The sequence below is a fragment of the Malus domestica genome, chromosome 10 (assembly GCF_042453785.1).
Source record: "Malus domestica chromosome 10, GDT2T_hap1".
Classification (NCBI taxonomy): Eukaryota; Viridiplantae; Streptophyta; class Magnoliopsida; order Rosales; family Rosaceae; genus Malus; species Malus domestica.
In genome coordinates, this window is record NC_091670.1 from 39682491 (window position 1) to 39707772 (window position 25282).

At 37.3% G+C, this 25282-nt stretch overlaps 3 protein-coding genes across 6 annotated transcripts; 2 read left to right on the forward strand and 1 right to left on the reverse strand.

The window, feature by feature from the left end:
• Positions 1-3504: 3504 nt before the first annotated feature.
• LOC103446384 (auxin-repressed 12.5 kDa protein) lies at positions 3505-5076 on the forward strand. Of its 2 annotated transcripts, none has more exons than XM_008385479.4 (3): positions 3505-3807; positions 3969-4176; positions 4699-5076. In XM_008385479.4, exons 1-3 carry the CDS (start codon positions 3702-3704, stop codon positions 4736-4738), a joined length of 354 nt encoding a protein of 117 aa, XP_008383701.1. In that variant the 5' UTR covers positions 3505-3701; the 3' UTR covers positions 4739-5076. The 2 variants fall into 2 exon arrangements, with proteins under 2 accessions (XP_008383701.1, XP_008383702.1); XM_008385480.4 differs by having other exon boundaries at positions 3615-3807; positions 3972-4176.
• An 866-nt stretch (positions 5077-5942) lies between these two features.
• LOC103446383 (putative E3 ubiquitin-protein ligase RING1a) lies at positions 5943-11144 on the reverse strand. Its single transcript, XM_008385478.4, has 10 exons — positions 10789-11144; positions 10584-10626; positions 9397-9455; positions 8289-8370; positions 8051-8171; positions 7915-7956; positions 6976-7506; positions 6689-6796; positions 6385-6594; positions 5943-6226 (listed from the first exon to the last, which is right to left on the reverse strand). The coding sequence occupies exons 1-10, from the start codon at positions 10880-10882 to the stop codon at positions 6197-6199; spliced, it is 1320 nt and encodes a 439-aa protein (XP_008383700.1). The 5' UTR covers positions 10883-11144; the 3' UTR covers positions 5943-6196.
• Positions 11145-14201: 3057 nt separating this feature from the next.
• Positions 14202-19993, forward strand: LOC103446388 (glyoxysomal processing protease, glyoxysomal). 3 transcript variants are annotated; one of them, XM_008385487.4, is made up of 14 exons: positions 14202-14415; positions 14502-14548; positions 14821-15025; positions 15123-15170; positions 15274-15354; positions 15832-15954; positions 16237-16329; positions 16453-16556; positions 16705-16790; positions 16873-16967; positions 17053-17773; positions 18383-18575; positions 18988-19079; positions 19274-19993. In XM_008385487.4, the coding sequence occupies exons 1-14, from the start codon at positions 14350-14352 to the stop codon at positions 19537-19539; spliced, it is 2220 nt and encodes a 739-aa protein (XP_008383709.3). In that variant the 5' UTR covers positions 14202-14349; the 3' UTR covers positions 19540-19993. The 3 variants fall into 3 exon arrangements, 2 of the variants coding, with proteins under 2 accessions (XP_008383709.3, XP_070662019.1); XR_011571891.1 differs by having other exon boundaries at positions 14203-14415; positions 18700-19079; XM_070805918.1 differs by lacking the exons at positions 14202-14415; positions 14502-14548 and having other exon boundaries at positions 14929-15025; positions 15128-15170.
• The last annotated feature ends 5289 nt before the right edge of the window (positions 19994-25282 follow it).

The window sequence follows — 25282 nt, forward strand, 5'->3', positions numbered from 1 at the left end:
AACAGATTTATATTAGTGACTTCAAGTGACCTGAGACTGTTGAGAATCTGCCATCGAGTCGTTTAGTGATCAGAGCTTGAGAAAAGATATTCATGTCTGAATTTTTATTGATTGTTGCTAACTGAAACAGACTCAGGTTATATTGAAGCCTCACTTCAAAGTCTTAAGTTTGTTCTCTACTAATTTATGGACTTTTGATTAGCTGAAATAGAAAGAATTGAAAGGAAAAGGAGCTTCATATCAATGTGACTTTCTCGACACTCTATGTGCTCCCTCGATTGGCTTAGCAACTTTGCATTCATTGCAAGGGAAGACAAATGACTTGAACATTTTCTTGCCGAACGATGATCTGGGTGCAGGCTTCTCCTTTTTCTCTTGGTTTCTGGATTCTGGATGTGGCTTAGCATATACTTCTGTGACACTGGCGGTCTCAGTCGATCTCATATTTCTGGTACTTGTTGCTCGTACTGGACCTTTGATGCTGAGCTGCTCTGTCTCCGGACACTGTGTCGATTCAAGCTCGGTTGCTTTTGGTATGATCTGACCATTCGATATCAACAGGTCTGCCGGATAATGCTTGATTGGGTCGGTCACTATGGACTCTGAGTAACTAAACTCAAACTCTCTGCCTTGTTTGTGAATTTGATTGGGTTTGTTAGCAGGAAGGCACTTGGATTGCTGATCCTGAACACACAATAGGTCAGCGAATGAGAAGGAATCGAGCGAACTGCTATCGGCTGCAACATCCACCGCAATCTTGTTTTGCAGGCGGGCAGCCATTGTTTCGATGATGCTTCATGGTTTCAAGCTTCCAGGTTCTATATATACAGTTCTGGTTAAGGGGAACGTGTGTGGATTTAACTATTTCTTTTTTGTCCTTTTTGTCGTTCAAGTTCGACTCACATAAATGTCAAAGTAATATATATTTAGCTTATTTTTAGCTACACCTCCTAGAACTCAATTTCAATCTCACTTGAGTCCCTGTAACTCAAAACTCGCATTTACTCCCTGAAACGCATAGTTCGCTCCACTTTGCCCCTTGAAACTCGATTTTGATCTCATTTTGCCTCCTGAAACATGAAATTCGTCTTTATAAAAACTCAAAATTCGATTTTGATTTGGGTAAGCTAATCAATTTTTTTTTTCTTTCATCTCTTCAATTTCTTTTAAACTTTTATTCTTTGATTGTTGAATGTTAACCCATAATGAAGATTTATAATCAATTTATTACACTTGTGGTATAATTTTATTGGCTATTGGGTTCCACATATGTCTCAGGAGGCGATCTACAAGTTTCAGGGAGACGAGAGTCCACAAGTTAAAGTATAATTAATTTTGAGTTTCAGATAGTAAAGGGGTGACTTTTGAGTTACAGAGAGAAAAGTAAAATGAAAATGGAAATAAAAAAATGTAGTTAAAAATAAGTCTATACATTTGTGATGAGTTCGTACTTGATTGCGACAAAGGCTCGTTGATGTTCACAGCAGGCCAGGCAATTTGTAGGCTTGTAGGGTATGGGCGTGGATGAAACCAAAGAATTAGCCGGTGTCAAAAGGTAAAGAAAGAATAAGGTGGTATTGAATTTGGTGAGATTGTAATTTTATATGATGTGGTTGTGGGGGTGGCCGGATGCCGACTGTAAAACCTTAAAGAAAAAGATTCCAGACAATCGAAAAAAAAGAAAGAGGGTTCCAGATTCCATGGAAGTTGTGTCTGGTGCTTTTGATCTCAACATGTTTTTTAATGCTTGGTTACAAAACTTTGCTTTACGAAGCTGATGTTACCGAGGATGGCAATGTTAATTAAATTAAATCGCCTAATTAAGAACTAGCTTAATGGTTTTGTTGGCGGAGTGGTCTTTGTCTAAAATAGGGATCTCAACTCTCTTTAATTGGAGAAAATTTTCAGTGTGTTCGGCGATACACCACATGAGGAACACTTCAAAAAATAAATTTTTCTTTACTTATATAATAACATATGACGTACCGGCTCGTGTGCTGACATATTGAAGAATCTTTCCTCCAATAGATGTACAAGTTTTGGTTTCTCTTAAAAAATTTCTCGTAACTTAAATTTTAGGTTTGAATTTTGTAAATGATAAGTGCCATACTAATTTATTCTATTATCACTTAATGTGAATATAACGTTGGACAATCAAAATTCAAGTATTCATTAATTTTCGTTTGAATGAATGATCTTGAAAGGGCAAATTGGATTGATTGTTGGGCCTTGAAAACGAGTCTATTAGTTGGATTTGAGAGGTGGATTTGGAAGGTGGGTTTTGGGCCTGGGCCTCAGGTCTGCCAAATTTTGTCATGCAGAAGGGATGACCTAATTGTTTTCATGACAATAAAATCAAAGGAAAACTAATGAAAATGACTTGAAAACTTTGAGTTTTAAAGATAAAGACAAAATAAAAGGTAAAGTGAATAGTAGCAGGTTCGACTTTTTAGTGTAAAAATATGATTTTTCGTTAAAGTGAACATTACAATGTGCTTTTCGTTAAAACTCCCTAAAATCAAACGTATATATGCACTTGGTATTCCTTAGGTACAATGCTATTGGAGCAACGACTGACTAATTGTTTGTACTACGATTTTGCTAACTTGTCTCTAAATTTTAAAAACTCAATTAAAAAGCTCATAGAAGCAGCTCTCACATTTACTATTGAAACTTGATAACGTTAACCTTTTTGTCACTTCCTATGATAGCAATACTATAGCGGAATTGACTACAGTTTTATCAAACGGTAATAAACTAAAATAAAAACGTGAGCCTGTAAAAATAGAATGTGTAAATAGCACTAATATACGGATAACTTTAGTCTACTTGACAACAAAAGAGGTTCCAACGTGTCAATCTGAGCCCTGTCTCTCCCATCACTGTGTGGGCCCCACATTGCTCTGAGGAATAGGACAAGTATTTGTAAAGTGAGCGTACACTTGTGAAGCAAAGCCCCAACTCAATCACATTTAGATATGTGATGGATATTTTTTGGCGGGACCCACATTTACCAAGTCTTCATTCTTATCCATTTCCCTCGGAGTCCGGATTCTCGCTGCTGCGAGGATCTAAAAAATTTGTGAATTGTATTTATTTATCGTAAATCGTGTTATCATAAATTCTTTTAAATATTTTTATTTAAAAATAAACATAAATAGTATTTAACAAAACTGATCGTACAATGTAAGATAAACGAACACGATTTACAAAACTACAAGATCATCATCAAAAGAATCCGAAAAGGACCTTGTTGGTTTCCTTCGTCCTTTTCTCTACTATCATTTGTCCTATAGCCATCATAAAACAATTATCGCTAGATTACGTACCTATTTTCATTTTTCACAAATTTTGTATAATTTTTGCAGTTAAATTGAATAAGTTAAAAGGAACTAATGACTAAATGTTAATAAAATTATGTACGAAGTGAAATGTGTGTGAAAACAAAACACAATCCCTAATCGTTACCCTACGCACTGCCCACAATAATCCGTGATTAAATGTTAATGCTACCAGCTGGAAGTAGCAAAACAAAAGATGGCAAATTAGCAAAATTTTAATGAGGGATGAGATATTTTAGCTTCAAGTTGTATTATAAATACAACCATCTAGCCCCAAAGACCATCAGATAGAAAGAGAGAGAGAGAGAGAGAGAGAGAAAGAAAAGAGAAGAAACGAAGAGAGAGGGAGAGAGAGCAAAAATGGTTCTTCTTGAAAAGCTTTGGGATGATATTGTCGCCGGACCTCAGCCGGAACGCGGCCTCGGCAGGCTTAGGAAGGTGTCTCCTAGGCCCTTGAATGCAAAAGGTACTCAGTTGTAATTCTCTGAGCACGACGTTCGTTCTTTCTTATCCGATCGCACATGTTTCTATTTGACATGAAGTTTACCGCTTCTTAATATGTTACTTGCTATGTATTTAGATGTTTTTGTTCTGGGTTTTAAAAATTATTAATTTGGTGATGTGTAGAAGGGGAAGGAGAGTCGAGCAAGTTGGCGATGCCGATGAGCCCGGGAACACCAGGAACCCCAGGAACCCCAGGCACACCAGTATCTGCTCGTGCTAAAGACAACGTTTGGAGGAGTGTTTTCCACCCTGGTAGCAACCTTGCCTCCAAATCCATGGGTAACCAGGTTTTCGACAAGCCACAGCCCAACTCTCCCACTGTCTACGACTGGTATGTATACGTAGCCTAACCCTAGTAACTTACAAAACTGGTTACAAACTTTTAACCGAAATAATAACCGAAAGATACAGATAAGGATACTATATGCACTGTTTACGGCTTATTGTCGGTCTAGTTTCATTCCATTTTATCGTAGGGTCCATAAGGACGTGCTAGTCGGGCAACAGATTGGAGCCTAACGTCTAGGGGTCTTGGTGGATTTTAGCAAATTTATTATATTTCGGGTAAATAAATGTATTTATACTTAAAATATATATAATTTCATCGTAAACTACAAAATAGAACAGTTTGATTGGGATAGTGATTAGTTGTCTAGCGCCGAGCAGGGTTAAGCGGGAATTTTTAGAACAGTTTAACACAGGTTTATGGCCGGTTCTTGTGCATATTTCTAAAATTAACGTAAGTTAGTTGATCTAAGCCGTAGATCAATGATCTGTTTGTTGGGTTTCGATCTATATGTTTTCTTGTTGCTGTCATGGGTTAAATCTTTTAACGTACGATCTGATCTCACAGGCTCTACAGTGGGGAGACCAGGAGCAAGCATCATCGTTAAGGTGATGAACAAACAACTGAACTGACCAGCAGCCACCGGGGGTTGCATGTAAATAGTGAACATTTTCATCTCAGTGTTTGCCACGTGCCCCAATGAGGGTTTTCCGATGGCTATGTGATTAGGTGTCCTTTTGAATTTTCTAACTAGGGCTTCCTCAGAGAGAGAGAGCTCACTGTCTTAGACTCTTAGGCGTTATGAAATGTGAGTGAGATTGTATGAACACTTGTGCGGTGATGATGACTCTTTGTTGGTCAGATCTACCGTTGGATGGTGGTGAGGAGTTGCTGTCGTGTTTTACTATAATTAAATAAATAAATATTATTTTCTATGTTATTAAATGTTATGATGCACTTAATTATTTGGGTTTTATCCCTAAACGGGATTAGAATTCAAAGAGGATTGGGAGGACTTTATACCCCTAAATACGTTATTGCGAAAGTATTTTAAATTAATAACTCATTTTAAAGAAGGAAAAAACTAAGGCAGTTTTAACTTTTTCACAAAATATGTGGGGTTATTAGTTGGTGGTGTCACCGATGTGGAGATTATCATACGCAAAATTTTTTTAGTAAATTGAAAATATATGTAGTCATATCATATGTTATAATACAAGTGAAACGGTATTTGACAAAAAGAATTATCTTCACTTACATTGTAATGTGTAATGTTCTAACTTGTATTATCGTCAATGTAAATGAATCCACATGTGAATGGATAGGGAGAGAGTATTGCAATTGAGACGTGACATGGAGGTTGGTGAGTGGGACCCATCAGAAGGGGAAATTACAATACACCCTCTGAAATGGTTTTTTTTTTATATATGTATATATTTTATATTTATTTTTTAGTATGTGAAGTACACGATACATCAAGTGATAATATAATTGATTGAAAATTTTATTTTCAAGTTTTCAACCAGGCCACGTTCTCGACCCATCTCTTCAGAAACCCACTGTAACATCTCTTGCTAATGAGAAATTTTTAATTATAACGAAAACACAGATGATATATCACGTATTTTTATACAAATAATATATTATTTCGTGTGACGGTCGCATCGAGAAATCTCTCCTGGCCAATAATGCAATACTTTACTTTTTAACCTCCCCACACTGTATTATTGGTGGCGGTCCCGCAATGCATGTAAATCTAGAGAGAGCGAGTGTACTTTCAACTTCGGTATGCTGCCTGATTCAAAAGACTATTTTGAAGACTCGAAGGAAATCCATAAAGTCCATGATATAAGAGTTGAGTTGGTAACAAGCTCGGAACATGATATGGAGATTTTCATCTGCATCTAAATTGCTCACACCATTTGTGTACTTGGCGAGCTTCTAAAACAGACACTGTCTTCTATTCAACAACATATGCCAGCTTAGTGAACACTATAAAAAAACATTAAAGGGAAAGAAGAAGAAGCAGAACCACTTGTTTACAGATTTTTCGCCATCGTTGGCTTCAGTTCCATTTCTTCTGATATGCCAAAATCTGAAAAAATCACACAAATTAGCACGAATACTAAAAGAAGTGTAGGAATTTTTAAGAACTTTAAACTTTTCTTTCTTGACGCGCACGCCTTTGTCACGCACAAGTTTTCGCTAGCTCTATCGACTGTCAATGGTGGGAACTTTGAAGGAAGTGCTCACCAGATAGCCCGGAATGAGATTGTGAGTCCTAAGTTCTGCCAAAGTTTCTTCCTCCTTTAAAAGTTGCAGGTTTTCTTTGCTTGAATCTAGAACAAGAGACTTGGAAATTTTAATATTGGTGGCAGTTGAATGACCGAATTCGGCATGCAGCTCTTTCACCAAGTATATTTCAATTTCTTCAGCTTGAGAAGCGGTTCGGAGAGCTACATACTGTATACAAATAAATCTAGTTTCAGTATAGTGATGGAAGCCTTCAGATAGTGAAGTGCTACCAAATGAAAAATGCAGTGAGTGGAAGAATTACCTGACATAAATGTCCAACTGAAAGGGTAGACCTGCAGCAAAGATATGGCCGCTGCAAACTTGGTATTCTTTGCTCATCGAGAGAAACAAGCAGGAGGTGGATGTCCAACTGAAAAAAATGAGAAACGCTTGATCCAACCATCACAGTACCGAAGCAGATTGCCAGATAAAAATTCTAAATACACATATATACATAGCGTGTGTGCAGGTATGATCTCGAAAGGGTACTACTCAGTCCCCTAGCAGAGAAGAGTCATGACAAGATCGTCGGCCTAAACTCTAAATTACCTCGTCATCATTATCTCCCGAGTTCCGAAGATACTCTACCAACCTAGAGAGGCGGATGTTCCTGGCATTTTTACCATTGCCACCACTTGAACTGCCATACCGTGTATGACTCCGCATGCCACCTTTTCCCCAGGAAAGCCTCTCTGAGCTGCCAACACGCCCCACAGATGCACCCAGAATCTCTGATCTGTTCATTTCATAATCATTTTCATCATCACTATCTGCATTAGCAGCTGCCGACGAGGGCTGATAATATCGACCTCCTCTCCATCTTTTGGATCTCTTTGGTCTTGGTTCTGTGCGCTCATCACCAGAAGATAAATCTCTACTGCCATCATCACCATTTATATCCTCAGTGTCATCGGACCCATGATGTTCAGCAACATTTCTATAGTTCCTTCTCCCCCTCGCATTTCGATAGCTACCCCGTGATCTCCTCATAAATGCAGCTGCAGTGGCTTTAGCTGTTGTTCGTTTCCTTCCTAGTGCCTCGGTTTGTCGTTGAAATGTCTGGGCAATGGAAGCTTGGATCTGTGCAAATAAGCTCAAAAATCAAGCACCCGAAGTAACAAACTAGGAACAAAAAGAAATCTCTGTACAGTTTTGCCACTAACTTCGTGGTGACATGTAACACCTAAATGATGAAACACGATGATTCTAGTGTAATACCTTATTAAAACCACATCAAAGGTTATGTGGAAATTGCATTATTTTCGGTAATAGGACACAGATAAGACCCACATACAAGTAGATAATCAAGTCTTAACCAAAGTTCCAATGAATTACTGTTCCAGGGTTTTACAAAATCAGAGAACTCATCAATTGCACGAGAAAACTATAATAATTCGTAGTTTGTTATTTTTCTGTATTTGGGGTTGACTTCCAATTAAAATATATACATATTAACCCCAACAGAAACTTGAAAACTGAAATTTTCACCTGCTTATTGCGAGCCTTCTCCTCTTCATGAAAGGCCAATTCCTAGAGGAGATAATCAAATATCAGTGCTCTCAATTAAAATGTAACTTACAAAAAAAAAAAAATTCACAGTATGAGATGATCAGCATCATAATACCTCTTCCTCATACTTGTCAATATCTGGATATATAGCTGCAATTAAGGCATCGTAGTTTGGGTCATCTCTCAAAGAGCGACGACTAGCACAATGGGTGCGGCATGCAGGGCATTCATTGTTCCTGCAGCGAAAGCCAGTTACCAGTCTAAATATTAGATTGAGAAATCAGGCCATGAGTTCAAACTATCTAGTACTTTGTGACATCATCAAACAAAATTTGTATAACAAGAAAGCATACCCCAGGCGCATGGACTTGTCAATGCATTCCCTGCAGAAGCGATGCAGGCATTCCATCACTGTCCTTGTTTTCCGAATGATCCCTATGGATACCAAAGAGCACAAGAGCTGATGCTTATATCATGCAAATGAAAAGGAAAGTATGTGGCTATGGTCCTGGTTATGAGTTAAACGCTTAAAAGGACTAGCCCGCACCCACAACATTGGTGAGATCTCATACAATGTACGAGTGTAAAAGGGACCAATGAGTACTTTACTTTATATAGTCTGATTCATTGTCTCAGTTTTTAGAAAAAATCTAATATGAATGAAGAACTCTTGGATGTGAAAACTCTCAATATTTGTACATTAATTTCAGCCTGCACAATTGACATAGATCAAGACCATCTGAATGGTTTTAGCACATCAATAAGGCTGCTTTTAGGTAGCTGATGTTTCGGCCATGACAAAGTGGTACATACAATATATGGTTTCTGACAAGTTAACAAAACCAATATTTCTGACTTGTTTACAAGAAAAGTTTTAAGACAGTGGCATTTCAAGATAATCTAATATCAATGCTGCAACATAACAGCATGCAAACCCACTATGATGTTCTAGAACTGAACTATCAACTTCCCTTTGATAATAGATAATGAGCTTTGCTGGTTTGGTATTGCTGTGCTTTGAAAAAAAGCTGCTGTGAGAATAAGCGGCTGTGAAATAAAGCAGCAGAGCGTTTGGTAAACTTTTTTGTAAAAGTGCTTTTGGAAAAAAAAGCAGTCTGATAGTGGGTCTTTTCATTAAAGGGGCACTGTAGCTCCATGTGCTTTGAAAAAAAGCCAGTTTTCCAAAGCTGCAAATAGCAGCTTCAGCTTTTTCCTTTAATTTCAGCTTATTCTCACAGCAGCTTTCAAAATAAGCCCTTTTTTTTCAGTTTACCAAACACCTAAAACCCTCACATCTTTTTTTCATAGGTGCTTTTTTTTTAAGCACCTCACTCCCAAACTAGGTCTAAGCTGGTACCCAACAATAATATCTCTTAAAAAATAGAACCAGAAGAGATCAAAATGCCTTACTTGCCATATTGATTCAGTTATAATCCAAAATTTAGTATCCCAAAGACATACCTAAACAGATAGGGCACTGGACTTCTTTCCGAATTTCCGCCAATTTCACTATGACAAATCTGTATACATTACCAACAAAAAGAAAATATTATCATAGAGCAGATGTAATGTATAATATGTAGGTTGCCCTATGTGCAAGTTTAATTTTTTGCACGCTTTGATTGGTTTTGCGCCAAGTGTTCCGTTCTTCAATTTCTTGGAGGGAAATACAGAGGCTGGCACAAAAGAGAAAAAAAATATGAAAGTACAGAGCTTCTGCGGAAAGATCAGATAAAATAAATCACTGATCTTTTCAAAATATTGACTTCATCCTCAAGCATAAATCCCTCGTTACATGAAACTTTTCATATCATTTTACCAGCCTGGACAACACACATGCATATCGAAACTAAAACATAGACTGCTGCATGTTGTGGGGTTGCATTTTGCAAGCATACAAATGCCCAATTCAGCGTGCATATTCACGTTATTGTCGCCATTGTTTACCATACCCAAAAAGGAAAATAAGAACGTTAGTTGCTTTCTTTTATAAACATGGCAACAATTATATCGAACGAGTAAAAACTAGCAAGCTTGGTGGTAAATATTCTGTAAGTAAAACACTTTTCTGTGGAAGTTTAGCAGAACAATGAGAACCCGGTATAGTAAGCAGATTGTTTGTTCCTTCAGCCAAGCGCCAACAAAACCAAGACACTATCGGGCAAGACTGAGAGAGTGAGGATTTCTGCTCGAAATGACCCAACAATCATCGAAACAAAAGACATGAAGCGAAGTGAAAATTCGGATCAGAATCTGCAGCTAATGAGCAAACCAGATTGGGCAACATGCTTGAACCGCCCATGCACGATGGAACTTGAAGCTCGAATTCAAAAGATCCAAAACCCAACTCCACCAACCTTCTTCCCAACCCAAACTCAACAATCCATCCCAGAAAAACAGAAGAGAAAACCCACATCAACCCAAAAGTCATTGCTTTCACAGTCACATACACACGTCAATCCACCCAGCTCAAACCCAGCAACAGCTCGATTGATACAAACAAAAGAAAACAAAACCCAGCACGAAGAAAAGCATGCAGATCCCAAATCACACACAGCATTCAAACATCAAACACTTACACAATCAACGGAAACGACCACCATAAATAGAAGAACGAGAAAAGCAATGAAGAAAAAAGAGAGGCTCACTCGTCTTTCTCTTCGGCGCTCTGTAACGGGCTTCGATCGGACTCTGAGGAGCAAAAGGGAGGAGAAAGAACAGATGAAGCAACGGCACAGAGAATCAGAGAAGCAAAAATCCAAAAACCATGTAACGGGGAAGAAGAAACGTGCGTGTACGGTGTTTGTAAGCGGTGGGTTGGACGAATCTGGAGTTGGAAGAAATAAGACGTACCCTCTTCGTCTTGCGGCGTTTCGTGGCTGTTTTCTCGGTAGTTCTGCGGAGGATCATCTTCCATGGCCTCGTGGGTGCGCTTCTGTGCCGGCATTGCTCTGGTTTGCGGCGGAAATTTAGCAAGGAACGAAACGGTTGTGTGTGAGAGTGAAATTGTGAGCTGATTGTGGTGGTCTCGGAGAGAGGAGAGAGAGAAGGATGAAGGTGGCGGTGGTGGGTGGTGGGTGGTGGTGGTGGTGGAGTGTGGCTGACCAGAGAGAGAGAGAGAGAGAGAGAGAGAGAGAGAGGCGGAGGGGTAGAGGTTCTCACAGGCTCGTTGTCTTACCGAAAATTCTTCTATTTATAAAAAAATAAAATAAAAAGGAGACAATTCAAGCTTGGGTATTCAGTCAACACGACATACAGGGGTAATATGGTAAATATATCTTCCATTTTTGCTTTACTTTTCTGTTTTTGTTTTTTATTTTTTATTTTTTGGGTTTACGTTGAGTTGCTAGCAATTTCTGGATTTGTAGTAAAAAATGTCGTACCTAGTGCACAAGGCTCCCGCTTTACGCAGGGTCTGGGAGAGGTGAATGTCGGTTAGCCTTACCCCCATTTATGGAGAGGCTGCTCCCAAGTCTCGAACCCGAGACCTACCGCTCATGGACGAAGGCACTTGCCATCGCACCTTACCCCCATTTCTGGATTTGTAGTGAAAAATAAAAATAAAAACTCGTTGTAGATTAGTTTTCTTTGATTGTATGCACTACTTAATGATTTGAAAATTTAACGGTTAAATTTTGTATATAAAGATATAATAGATCATTACAACAATTAAATTTTGCATAAAATTTACGTTATTTAACAATACAATCATTATTACCGGACTTCCTATAAAATGAACGAATGTAAATTTATTAGTTGTAAGTTGTAACGAAAATGCACCTGAATTTTCTTGTTACTTTAAATTTCTCTCCATTGCCATTGACTTGCAGGACGCCCTTTTTGTTCTTTATTCCTTTTACATTTTAAAAAGAATTGTTATTGTTATTGTTTAATATTTTTTCTTACTAAACTATCCCTATATCAATTATAAGTCCACAATCAATGTGTTAGATTTGGGTCCCATGGTGTTATACATATTTGTTTTGGTTTTGAATTTTTTTGCTAAATACTTGATTGAAAATATCTAAGTTTTAAATTAGGAAAATTAATGAAAAAATGCTTGAAAATTTTGAGTTTTAATGATAAGGACAAAATAAAGGGTAAAATAAATAGTACCAGGTTTGACTTTTTAGTATAAAAATGTGGTTTTTCGTTAAAGTGAACACTACTGCGGATTTTTCGTTAAAACGCCCTTTTAAATTTGGATTCACAAAAACTTGCTACGTTAGAGTTTAGTTTATTGATTCAAGCTCAGTGAAAGCATAGCTAGAAATGTGTCAACATAATGCACCTAACATCCATTGAAAGATGACGAATTTATCGTTGCTAATCATTGAAACGTTATTGGTAGAATTACTCATTTTTTTACAGAATGAACTGTGAATTATCTAAATAAGTAAAATATGGATTATTGGTACATGTGTTGACATCTATATATGCTTTTTTCAACTGAGAGTGACAATACTCTCCTAAACAATCATTAAAAGATGCATAATATCAAACTATTTTCTTGGCATATACTAGTGTGATGGCATCTCTATTGTGTAATAATTGGAAATTTAGAAACAATTCCATAAAACTAAAGATTCTAAACTTGTATGGATGATCTAGTACTAGCAAAGGTGAGTATAAATACCAACTCCAACAATCTAGGTTACAATATTAATAGGCATAAAAGCACCCTGCTAAAATTGCTTCGCTAGCATTATTTATAGGGTGGTATTGTCCACACATCTCTTTTTACCTCTCACACATTCTTTTTAATTTTCGGCTATCAGATCATAATGAATGAATTGAAGAATATCAAATTATAGAAATTAACAAATTATGTGTGGAAAGTAAAAATAAGTGTGTGAATAACATTATCCAAATTGTATATTTTTTTAAAGTGTCAAATAACCAAATATAGTAAGCCTTGCATGATCTTCGAAGAAAACAAACTTCACACTTTGCCAAATAATTTGTTAAATCTCAAAAGGTGGGGTTGTTGTATTAGCAAGCTTTCTATATTGACATTTCCTTCAAGGCTTTTCCAAATTCAATTTTTTTTTTTTTTAAAACAAAGCTCTTCCAAATTCTTAAGGAATGAGTAATGCTAGTATGGGCCACTCATTAAAAAGTTGATATAAATGATTGGATTCACTTAATTTGTTTTGTAGAAAGTATTTAATTTATGTTAACAACACAAACTTTCATTAATTCATTTGGGATGAATGAGTTTCTCGAAAGAGGGACTCTTCAGAGATTTTCTGCTATCTTATGTTTTCGACACAATATTTTATAATGTTGACATAAAAATTGATGTTAACTATGTGGTGACAGAGATAACAAAGAGAGTATAACTTTTAAAAGATTCCTCTTAGCATTCATCTTCTTAGAATAGTTTTAATCCAAACATTTTATGTATAACAGTCTAAATCTCTACTTTTACGTATTAAAATAATTTAGAGTATCGCTTCTTTAAAATAATAAAATAAATAACCTATAGCCTAATATATTCAAAATGTATTTAACAGATTAAAAATTATATGCCACCATACCAAAAGATCACTTCTTTTCATACAAAGATATTATACTATAGTGGCATGATATGGATAAGTCACATAACCAGCCAATAATACTAATAGTAGCTAAGTATTGAATTATTCGTCCATGTAATTTGAATACAAGACTTTAAACTTATTTATTTGTATATTACAAATGATATTCTACATAAATTTATATAAAAAAAAGTTTAAAATCAAGACACAATGAATTAAATAAATAAACTTTAATCACTAGGTCATCAACCACTCAAAAGAGACTTCTCACTTACAAATTGAAATAAACGATACTCGACTTCTAACTTCCCCTTTAATTTATTTATTTTTTTAATTTTTGGTTAGAAAATTAAGGACCCAACTAATTATTTTAATCTTCCAACTTTTTATGTTCTCTATATTTCGCCCAGATTCCACACCGAACGAGGGTAATTTGGTCAGATTCAATAAATCATATTAAACTTACGAAAAGTACGACAAGGCAGTGTATGGGGAATGACCAAATTACCACAAAAATTGACAGTAAATTGACTTTAAAAAAATTAATTTGATTACACAAGTATTATTTCAATTTTTTTTAGTTTTATTAAAAAATAATAAATAAAAATATAATAAATAATACAGAAAAATATAAAAATTTAATTTTTCATTAAAAGTAAATAATATCGAAAATATTTAATTAAAACTCCCAATTATAAAATGCAATTTGGTGGGCAAGTACAATTTTATTTTATTTTTTCTGATACATCAAAAGCCATACATATATCTCAAGTACGCGACTCTGTTCTGAGTCCCTGACTTCTGACCCTCTTCGGACAAACGTCCCTCCCTGCAAATCGGGCACTCAGACCAAGACCACAGCCGTCTCCTTCCGATGGGTCTGCCGGAAATCGTAGATTTCGCGCGCAATTTCGCCGTCATGGTCAGAGTCAAAGGCCCTGTAAGTCCCCTCTTTACAATCGTCTCTGAAAGTTTCAAACTTTCATCCGAGCTGCTCACTGATTAAGCTACCCTTTTCCCACGCAGGATCCAAAGGGCCTCAAAATGCGAAACCACGCTTTCCACCATTACCAGTAAGTTCGTAATTTTTCCAATTTCCTTTTTTTTTTTTTCTTTATCATTGTTTTTGTTGAATTTAAGAGGTCGCACTTGGTGCGATGGTAAGTGCCTTTGTCCATGAGCGGTAGGTCTCGGGTTCGAGACTTGGGAGCAGCCTCTCCATAAATGGGGGTAAGGCTAGCCGACATTCACCTCTCCCAGACCCTGCGTAAAGCGGGAGCCTTGTGCACTGGGTACGACTTTTATTGTTTTTGTTGAATTTAATTTGGATTTTGGGCATGTGTAGCTCTGGGACGACGACCATTTCGGCGTCGGGAATGTTATTGCCGGACTCCCTTTACGACTCTGGTGTTGCTAAGCAACTTTTTGGCGGCGGTGGAGACGGTGGAGGCGGTGGGGGCGGCAGCCAACGGTCTCCTGTTGTCGTGGTGACTGTTGCTTCCATTGTTGAGCCTTTTCTCTCTTTGGAGCACAGAAAGGGCCTTGCCCAGGTTGAAATTCTGATGCTAGGATTTATATAATTGCTTCAATTTGCTATTTGGGTTGATAATTTATGCGTTTTCTGATGCTTTTTTCGGTGCCTTGCAGGGCAGGCATCAGTTGATTCCTGGGGTTCAGATTGATATTATGGTAGAGGTATAGCAATATAGCAAAACCCCAACATTTTGATTTCAATTCTTTCATATTCTTGGTTAGATATAATAAGTGTTTAACTATTTGAGGGTGTTTTTGTTGACAGGATGAAATGAGGTTGGAGAAAGAATCTCGGGATTCGGATAAAGCACATCCCTGCTGGTTTGCAGCACAGCTTTTAACACTGGTAGGAATTTGCTTACCCGGTTGTTTGATTGACTATCACTATACATTAGGAACCGTTTGAGTGTACAGTTGATGTAGAAAGTGCTTGTAACGACATTCTATAGAAGCTCCATCGTAACTGTCAGAAAGATTTCAACCATTTATTTCTTTTGTGCCTAGTTGACAATCCTTGATGCAATTATAGCGTTGTTGGTTGATTTCTGGAAAAAAAAAATTTGTGAGCATATTCATGATCAATATGCGGTCATCTTTTAAGGGGAAATGAAACTATTATTCGTATTAGAAAAATAAAATTAACCTTACTCATGTTCTTAAAAATACATGCAAATAGCTAATTATTATATGGAAGGACACACGACTGAAATCGAAAAGTCAACTTTATAGCTAGGGTTCATTATATGTCTTTTGTTTCTCATATTTTCATAAATCCTACACTGCACATGGCTTCTGATGTTGATCAAACTAATGCACCTTGTAGATTGACGTTCCTGCATCTGCTGCTGCAATCCAATCACTTATTGAAGCTTCTTTAAGCTCCCCCGATCATGGATGGGAGGTCGGTTGGTCTTTAGCCTCACATAGTAATGCTCCTCAGGCCCAGGTATGAGGTCTTTCTGTTTTGGGAATTGATGCAAATATTATCATCATGTGCAGATCTCTTGTAGAGAGAATTGTGTCATGTGACGTGGAAAGCAATTAATTGAGAAATCCATAACAAAGGTCACTGATGAACTGAGCAACTCTTCCTTTTCTGGTTGGTTGGGAGAAAGCTGCAGAAGCTAACAAGATAAAGATATCTCTTTAATGTTTTCATGTAATGTAAAACAATATTTTTTTAATTAATCACGACTGTGACAATACATGCACTGTCATGGATGACCAGGTGGACTTTGGAGTCAGAGAATTGGGGAATTTAACTCTCACAGGCAAGTCAAATACAAGAATCGCCATTCTTGGAGTATCCCTAATTCCCAAGGTAAATTTACGCTCTTATCTTTCCTTTTAGCTATAGTTTTGGTGATAAATATCATGAGATACTGAACATGAGTCTCTAGTATGTTTTGTTTTCAGACAGTGATAATACATTGTTTTTGGTCAGGACGTGCCAAATATAACCATATCACCCTCCAATCAAAGGGGGGACTTTCTTGTGGCTGTGGGTTCTCCTTTTGGTATCTTGTCAACTTTGCACTTCTTTAACAGGTAGCTTGTCTTTTCCCCATGCAAATTAGACATATGTTATGTTTCTGTTACTGTTTGATTGATGTTATGCGCTCTCTCTGGTTATTGTGTGAAGTCTAATTGTTTAATCCTACTGGTTCTTGATCTAATTCTTTGGCTCATATTTCAGTATATCAGTGGGATCCATTGCCAACTGTTATCCTCCTAATTCATCTTCTAGTTCATTGCTGATGGCAGACATACGCTGTCTTCCTGGTGCGAGCATTACCTGTAATAATGTCCATTGATACTTTCATGCCATTGGTCTCTGATTACGTCTTACTTCTAAATCCATCAGGAGTGGAAGGTGGTCCAGTTTTGAGTGAGCAGGCACAACTTATTGGTATGTTGATTAGACCGTTGAGGCAGAAGACTAGTGGGGCTGAGATTCAGGTAACTTGAGAACATTTGCTTGTGTGACTGTTCTGAAATTTCTTTTAGTTAACATGTCATCCAAAACTCTAGTCTTGGATAACAGCTGGTGATTTCATGGGAAGCCATTGCAACTGCTTGCAGTGACTTGCTGCGGAAGGAGCCCCATTATGTAGAAAAAGGGATTTCTGTTGACAAGGGAACCTCAGATGATGTAGGGAAGCCAATTTTAGCTGAGAGCCACGGTTCAAATGGAGCCATAACACATATTCAGGAATGCATTTATTCTAGTTGCTCCTCCCCGTCACCAGTTGAGAAGGCAATGGGTTCTGTTTGTCTTATAAACATTGATGATGGAGCATGGGCATCAGGTGTCTTTCTAAACAAGCAAGGTCTCATACTCACAAATGCTCACCTGTTAGAACCATGGAGATTTGGTAAAAGAACTGCAAGTGATGGAAGGCATGGATCCATTTCTGAGGCATTATCTCCTAGGCATAGTGGACTATATGGCAAGCAAAAGAGTGAAGGTTGTCCCCCAATGGTTCACAGTAATGCAGATCCCTCAGTTGGCGATGAACATGGAGGATATGTATTGAGTTCTTACAGAGGTCAGAGAAGGATACGTGTACGCCTAGATCATAGAGACCCTTGGATTTGGTGTGATGCTAAAGTAGTGTATGTTTGCAAGGGACCCGTGGATGTTGCCTTGTTGCAACTCAAGTACATCACTGATCAGCTTTCTCCAATTGTCATGGATTTTATGTCACCATCTGTAGGATCAAAGGCATATGTTATTGGACATGGACTATTAGGACCAAGATGCGGTATGGACCTTGCTTATATCTTTTTTTCGATCTACTTGTTTCTGTTTCTTGAATTTGGGTGCCCCTTGGAAATGAATAGTTTGATTGTGTCTACATGTCATTTCTTTTGGCCTTTTGTACAAGGGGTGGGTGTGATATCCACACACCCCTTTTTACGTCTCACACACCTTTTTAATTTTTGGCTGTCAGATGGGATGAATTGGAGAAGATCGAAGGACAGTAATTAACAAGGGGCGTGTGAGAAGTAAAAGGGGGTGTGTGGATAGCACACCCCTTTGTACAATCTTAGTCTAGATTTACTGTACATAAGTGATTTAACAAATAGCATGACAATGTTGAACTTGAAAAAGAACTTTGTGCATAGATACAATTTATGCAGATCCTAAGCTTGAAGTTTTCTTCGTGTAATCTTGTTGCATTACCGATGCGTATAGGTTTGAAAAATGGATGTTCAGTCTTAGTGCTACAGTTGGGAGGGACAGTACATATGTCCTTACCTCTGTTGTGCAATTTTCATTTCCCACCAATAGTTGGCTTGTTTCTTTGCTTGATTTAAAAAGTCCTCTTATGCTTCATGTTCTGAATCCTGATCAAGTTTAATCACATTAGGGTTCTCCCCATCAATTTGTTCTGGTGTTGTCGCAAAAGTTTTAAAGTCAAAGTTTCCGCACTCATATCAAACGAACCGAAGTACTCAAGGAGATCTTCCTGCAATGCTTGAAACAACAGCTGCTGTCCATCCTGGTGGTAGTGGTGGCGCTGTCGTTAATTCAGAGGGTCATATGATTGGACTTGTTACAAGGTATGAAGAACTAAATTGTTGTATGGTGATTGTGTCTTTAATATTTTTTCTCTGTGGACACCCATGTTTAATAAGAATCACATCGAAGAAGCTGTGTAATTGGTTAACTAAATCAACATTACAGATCTGCACAAACAATGGTATGAAATCTGATGTTGCCTTGTTCTGAAGACGCTGAAGTTTGTAATTTCTACCACGGTGTTGCCTCTGATGCTATTAAATCTGATCAAACACTATAATAAGGATCATTTGGCAGAAATCATATCATTCTGTGTATCTACGTTGTTATTGAAGCTGCTTTCGGTGCCATCATCATCAATTCAGATCTTAGATATGTTCATTATATATATATTAGTCCCTCGCTTGTTGCAGATAGATCTTCTGTATTTAATGAGATTTATTCTTGAAACAGTAATGCAAGGCATGGTGGAGGAACAATTATACCACATCTGAACTTCAGCATTCCATGTGCTGCTCTCCTGCCAATCTTCAAGTTCTCAAAAGGTTAATTAGTCACACATATTATCAACGTTTTATTTCACACGTTCTGGTCGTTTAAATTCATTTTATATGCTTGAATTTGTTTTATTGTTGGCGGCATACTGTATAAGATGTGTGGTGGAACTTGACTATTTTGTTTGGCTGCCGAAGGTCAGCAATTCTGAGAGATCTGACAACTGTAATTTTTCTTCCAACAGACATGCAGGATCTGTCACTTCTCCAAGTTCTTGACCAACCAAACGAATATCTTTCTTCCGTATGGGCGTTGATGCCACCTCTGTCTCCCAAGCCCCCTCCTTTGCCGCCTCATATTCCAGAGTCATTACTACAAGATAACAACAAAGAAGCAAAAGGCTCTCGTTTTGCAAGATTTGTCGCCGAAAGAAAAGATGTGTTTGAAAACCCAAACCAACTTGGCAAGGAAAGAAGACTTCCTAACAACCTTGTTCCTAGCAAGTTATGACGTGCCGAGTATCCTGCATTGTTCTCATACCGAACTGAAGGGCGTCATCTGTTGAAAACCGAGATCAGGTTTTGGTACCTCTCGTACTGTTTGCTGTGCTTCACTGACTTCACAGATAGGGGAATAACTTTAAGGTTGGCAGAAGTGTTTTCAGTTAGGGATTGATTTTTTTGAACTTTGTAGGAAAAGCATTGTGCAATGCCAAATAATGTTCTCTGTTCCGAACAACAGTCTTATATCGACTGTAATGTGGTATGTCATATGCGCAATATGAATTTGTTGCAACTTGCAGTGAAGCCATACGATTTAATTGTACTTGTACCTTATTTTGAGTCGGATCAGACTTTGTTGTTGTTGTACCCTGTTTTGAGTTCGATATTGTCGAAAGGAACACATTTGGGTCCAGTATGTCACGTGCAACGGGTTAATAAATTCTTCTCTTTCACTTGCAAAACCCATTTGGGGAGGTTGTTGAATTCATGACTTTAGCTTTGGGTGTAAATGCGAATGTGTATCGAAATCTCAAGGGGAGAGGTGAGATTTGGAATACTTAAAATACACTAAGAAATCTTTTCAAATGCTCACATTTTTAAAATTCTATAAAACAAATTCCTAATTGAATACATCTAAAATGTTATAAAATTCTTTAAAATCCTAATTCAATACATCCGGATATCTAAATATTTCTTAAAATCCTGATTAGATACATTTTGAATTTTAGATAATCACTTTAAATCTTAATGGGATACCCCTAAATTTATTAAAGGAATTAAATCCCTCAAAATAATACACCCACGTTAGTTTATTGGATTCGCCCCACTCTCGCAGGTGAGATCTCCGTTGTTGCATGTGGTCCGTTTAATATTCTAGTGGATAGAGTGTTGGGTTTCTACCTATACGTCTTGAGTTTAAAACTCCTCATTGTCTAAATTATTGTAATAGTTTCAAACTCTCATCCCCCAATTTCATAATAATAATAATAATAATTAAAAAAAAATCTCCGTTGTTGAATAAGATTGTATTCTACCAGATACAATTAGGGTTAGGAAAAAAAAATACAATTAGGGTTAGGGTTAAGTCTTCTATATAAATCCATTATATTAGGTCATCTTCAACTGAGAGATGGCCAAATGGCTCCCTTTAGCCCTATAGCGCTGCAATAAATTATATTTTAATGAACAGTGATATGTCATATTTTATATTATCTCTAACTGAGGGGGTCAAAGGGCCATAGGCCAAATATAGCCATTTGACAAAAAAAATCTCCAATCGAGGGGGCCAAAGGGCCATGCCCATAGGCCAAACATAATTTATTATTTTAATTAAATTAATATGGTTAATTAAATTAAACTAAGGTTTTTAGACATATTTTGAGTGTTACATGTTGCTAAATGAATAAGCATTCGAATTTCTTATCTTTATATAACCTCAATAATTTTTTGGATATGATTTCGAGTGACATGTGTTGCTAACATGAGTAACTCTCCAGATTTCTTATCTTTATGCAATCTCAATAGTTTTTCGGATAGGATTTCGAGCGACACGTATCAATATAGTGAGTAACTCTCCAGATTTCTTATATTTATGTAATCTTAATAATTTTTCAGATAGGATTTCGAGTGCCACGTGTCGAGATGTAATTGGTTGTGCAAATTTTAGATGAGATTTTTATCTAAATGACACTTCTTATTTTCAGCTTTCAATGTTGTAAGAATGATATAGGTATTTATAGGAAAAAATAAATCTTTTTTTTTTTAAATTCGTCCAAAAAAAAAATTCAAATTCCAACGATAAAATGTCAAGCTTGACATTTTAGAGGTGGAGGCTGGTAAAATGTCAAGCTTGACATTCTGGCGATGGAGGGCTGGTAAAATGTCAAGCTTGCCATTATGGCGCTAGACGGCTGGCTGGAAATGGCTAGCCCGCTGGTGTGATTTGGGGGTTTGGGCCTGATGGGGCCTTCAGTTAGAAACTGTTTTCATGTCATTCAAAACTATTTTTAGCCCTATGACCCCTTGGCAAGATTGGTTAGAGATGACCTTATTACACGAAAGAAGGGCAGTCGATTAAGAAACTTGTGAAACATGCATCCTCGTCATCCTCATCACTTGATCACCAATATGTGCCTCGTCCTCTTCTTTGCCTCTGCCACCGCATCCATTTTCCTTCCCTCTGTCGTCGCATCTAGTTTATTTCCCTCTGCCGTATCGGTACCACGTTGGTGCGGTTGTTTTTATCCCGTTGACGTCAGGCACCCCAAATGGACACAGCTGACGAAGTTCTCCATCTTCGAGTACAACAAAAACCAATCGCCATCATGGCGGTCAGTTCCCAAAAATAGTCGCTTGGTTTTCCAACATATGGTTGAAGCCGAGTTGCCGGTCGTAGCAGGACATAATCATAAGCTTTTGATCAGGGCGGTGAACGAGTCATTGCCTGCAGGCAACCCATCTTTGATTTACGAGGCTACTGTCTACAAGTGTTCCTGGCAGAATATTAAGGAATTGAGGTCGTTTTGTAACACCCTGCCCCGAAAATATTTATTTTCGGCAATAATTATTGGTAATAGGCCCAAAAATTTAAACTCTCGTTTATTTAGCTGCCAATCTTCACAACACTTTAATTAAGTTCTTTAATTCCACACGTTCTATAACCTTAATTCTCTTAACAAAGCATAATACAATTTATTTATTAATTTACCACCTTTACTGCACTTAAATAAATTTACAATCTAAGAATAATTCTCAACTAAAATAAAATTCTCGATTATTTAAGACTGCATCTAACACTGTTAGGCTGCCTACGTACCCTTGAGCGAGATCCAGCCTCTCGTAGTTCACATACAATTCCCAATCCATTAACTTTAACATCTTAGTGATCAACAATCACAAATTCAGTCCAAACATTTTCATCACACCATGTGAACATAAATTATGGATTCAAAACATCAAAATTAGCATAAAAAATGGCAGAGTCGTCCCACTGGCCAGGTGCCGCCACACGCGCCGCCACGGGTGGCGGTCGGCCGCCCCAACTCGCCGGAAAAATCAACTTTTTCCAAAAATTTCCAAATTTTACAGTTAAGTAGATCTTAATGAGTAGAACAACTTTCATATCTGTGGCCAAAGCCAATTTAGTCAGGAAACACCTCAATTGCCCACGAACTGTCGGAACCCTTATTTTTTAGTGTTCTTGATTCGGCTCCAAAACAACTCCGACGCCCTAACCAAATCATGGGCTTTGTTCCTGGGTTTAGGGAGAGTGTTTTGGTGGTGGAAATGGGAGGCGTTAGTTTTAAATTGTGGCGAATTGAAGCCCAACCCATGCACCCCTTCGTACGGTTTTCACCCACAATCCACCCAATTTTCCTACATTTTCGAATGAAAATGGAAGTGAGATCGATGGTTCTCGAGGTAAGGATCATTTTGACACCAACCTTGTCATCAACGGTGACCGGAGTTGGAAGATTACGCCGGATCGGGTCACGGGTTGGGGAAAACCCGATTTCCCCATCTTTCTCCCTTTCTTTCCTTTCCCTCCCGGTCTTCTCCCTCATCGGTCCCCTTCCCTCCTTATTCCTCCTCTCCTTTAAATCCCAGACGTCCACGTGGCTGATCAGATTTCTCCAGAAATCTAGAGCCTTCCAAATTAATGACCAATTTACGATTTTGTCCCTAACTTTAAACGTTAATAACTCTTTCGTTATAACTCCGTTTCATGAACAGTTTGAGCCCACGTGTTCGTGAGGTCGAGCTCTATTCTCAAATATAAATTGTGACCTAAAAAGGTCGACGGATTTTAAATAATTAATTTCCAACTTCAAACTTCTTAACTAGTTTAATTTAAAACTAGATTCAAATAAATTAATATAATTTCTCAATGAATAACATAAAATCTCGATAACACTTTACGTAACTTATAATAATTTTCGGAAACAAAACTTTAAAATTTCCCAATTCTATTTCCATAATCATAAATCGATTTATTTTCGATTTTCCCCACATATTCATAATTATGAATAACTATTTCATATATTTAAAATTTTCAGGGTATTACACGTTTGTTGGAGTAGAAAATTCATTTATTGTGGATTATGGAACCAGTGGCGGATCTAGGATTTTAACTTAGGGTGGTCCCAATATAAAAGCTCAAAAAAAAAAAAAAAAAAAACAAGACGAGAAGAAAGAAGAAGGCGTGCAAGACATTACCCCAATCAGTCTCTTCCCTTAAATCAAGAGAAAGGTGATTTACATACCCTTACCCTAAAGATTACAATGAGCCTTACCCTGGAAATTTACCCTAGGGGTCACTTTGGTAGTAGACTCTATATGCAGCATCAGTAGATGCATCATCACAACAGGATGGCAAAATTATTTAATGGACAGAGTCAAAGAGAGTACAAACTACAAACCTCTTTGACCAAGAAGAAGACCAGCGGCTAGCCTCCAAACCAGAGCTTTATACAAAGAAAAAAATGCAGAAGGGTTACAGATTTTCACTAAAGATGTCGTCGACTCGTTGCCCCGCCCGTCGATGCAACGGTGAACAGAAACTAGAGTGTAGTAGATAGTTGATAGATGCCGTAAGGAACAGAAGCGGGCCGAGTGGCAGACGATTAGGTATTATTGGTAAAGTGAAGGTTCTGATTGCTGAATGAGCTAATTGCTCTATCATGTGAGGGTTCTCACGTGACTCGTGAGTGAGGTTTTAAAATTTTTTAATGACTTGGCTTAAAATGACGTCATTTTGGCCAAGTCATTTTGAAAAAAAAATTTGGCTTTCTTCTTCCTCCTCCTGAAATGCACAGCGTGCAGCACCCATGATTGTTGTTCTTCTCCATCACTGCCCAGACTTGGGTGGTCCTTGAAGATCCTCACAGCCATTTTTTCGAGCTTCGGATGGTCCCGGGACCACCCTGGTCCCTTAATAGATCCGCCCCTGTATGGAACAATATGCTTCATGGAAGGAAGGATGATGTCTAAAGTTCCAGCTACTTTTAAGTTCATAATTTTTTAAATTTATTTGCGAGTATAATGTAGTATATGTTTTTACCAGTTTACTTATAATTTTAAATGTGAAATGTTAAATTCAATATTCTTTCCAAATTCAAATATGAAAAAACTGTAGCAATGATCTTTTAACTTTAAACCAATTAGAGCGTTAGTTCTCAACTAAAAATTCGTGACCATTAGTTCCTTAACTCATCAAACCGTGCAGCTTTGGTCGTTTTTGTTAACTCCATCAAAATAGTTATGGTGGAAGGACCATTCCTACAATTAGGTTAAAGTTGAGTGACCATTTCTCCAATTAGATTAAAGTTAAGGATCATTGCTCTAATTGAGTTAAAGTTGAGGGACCATTGTTATAATTTTTTTGTTTTGATTTTTCATATTTGTCTCTTAATTTAGCTTTACATGCGTGACACATAACTCTTTTTAACGAAAGTTTTGACGAAATTGACGAAAATGATCATAGTTACACGTTTAGATGAGTTAAGAACAATGATCACATATTTTTTAGTTGAAATAATCACAGCTCCATTTCAGTTAAAGTTGAAGGACCGCTGCTACAATTTCTTTTTGAAATCATGATAAGAAGTTCAAATAGATGAATATATGTACATGTGAAGGAATAAGTAAGTTACACGTCTGTTATTCACGAAATTTAAACATAAATTTTTTTATTTATAAATGAAAAAATATCACTCAACGTATTACTAAGGACACGGTTAATTATGTAGATT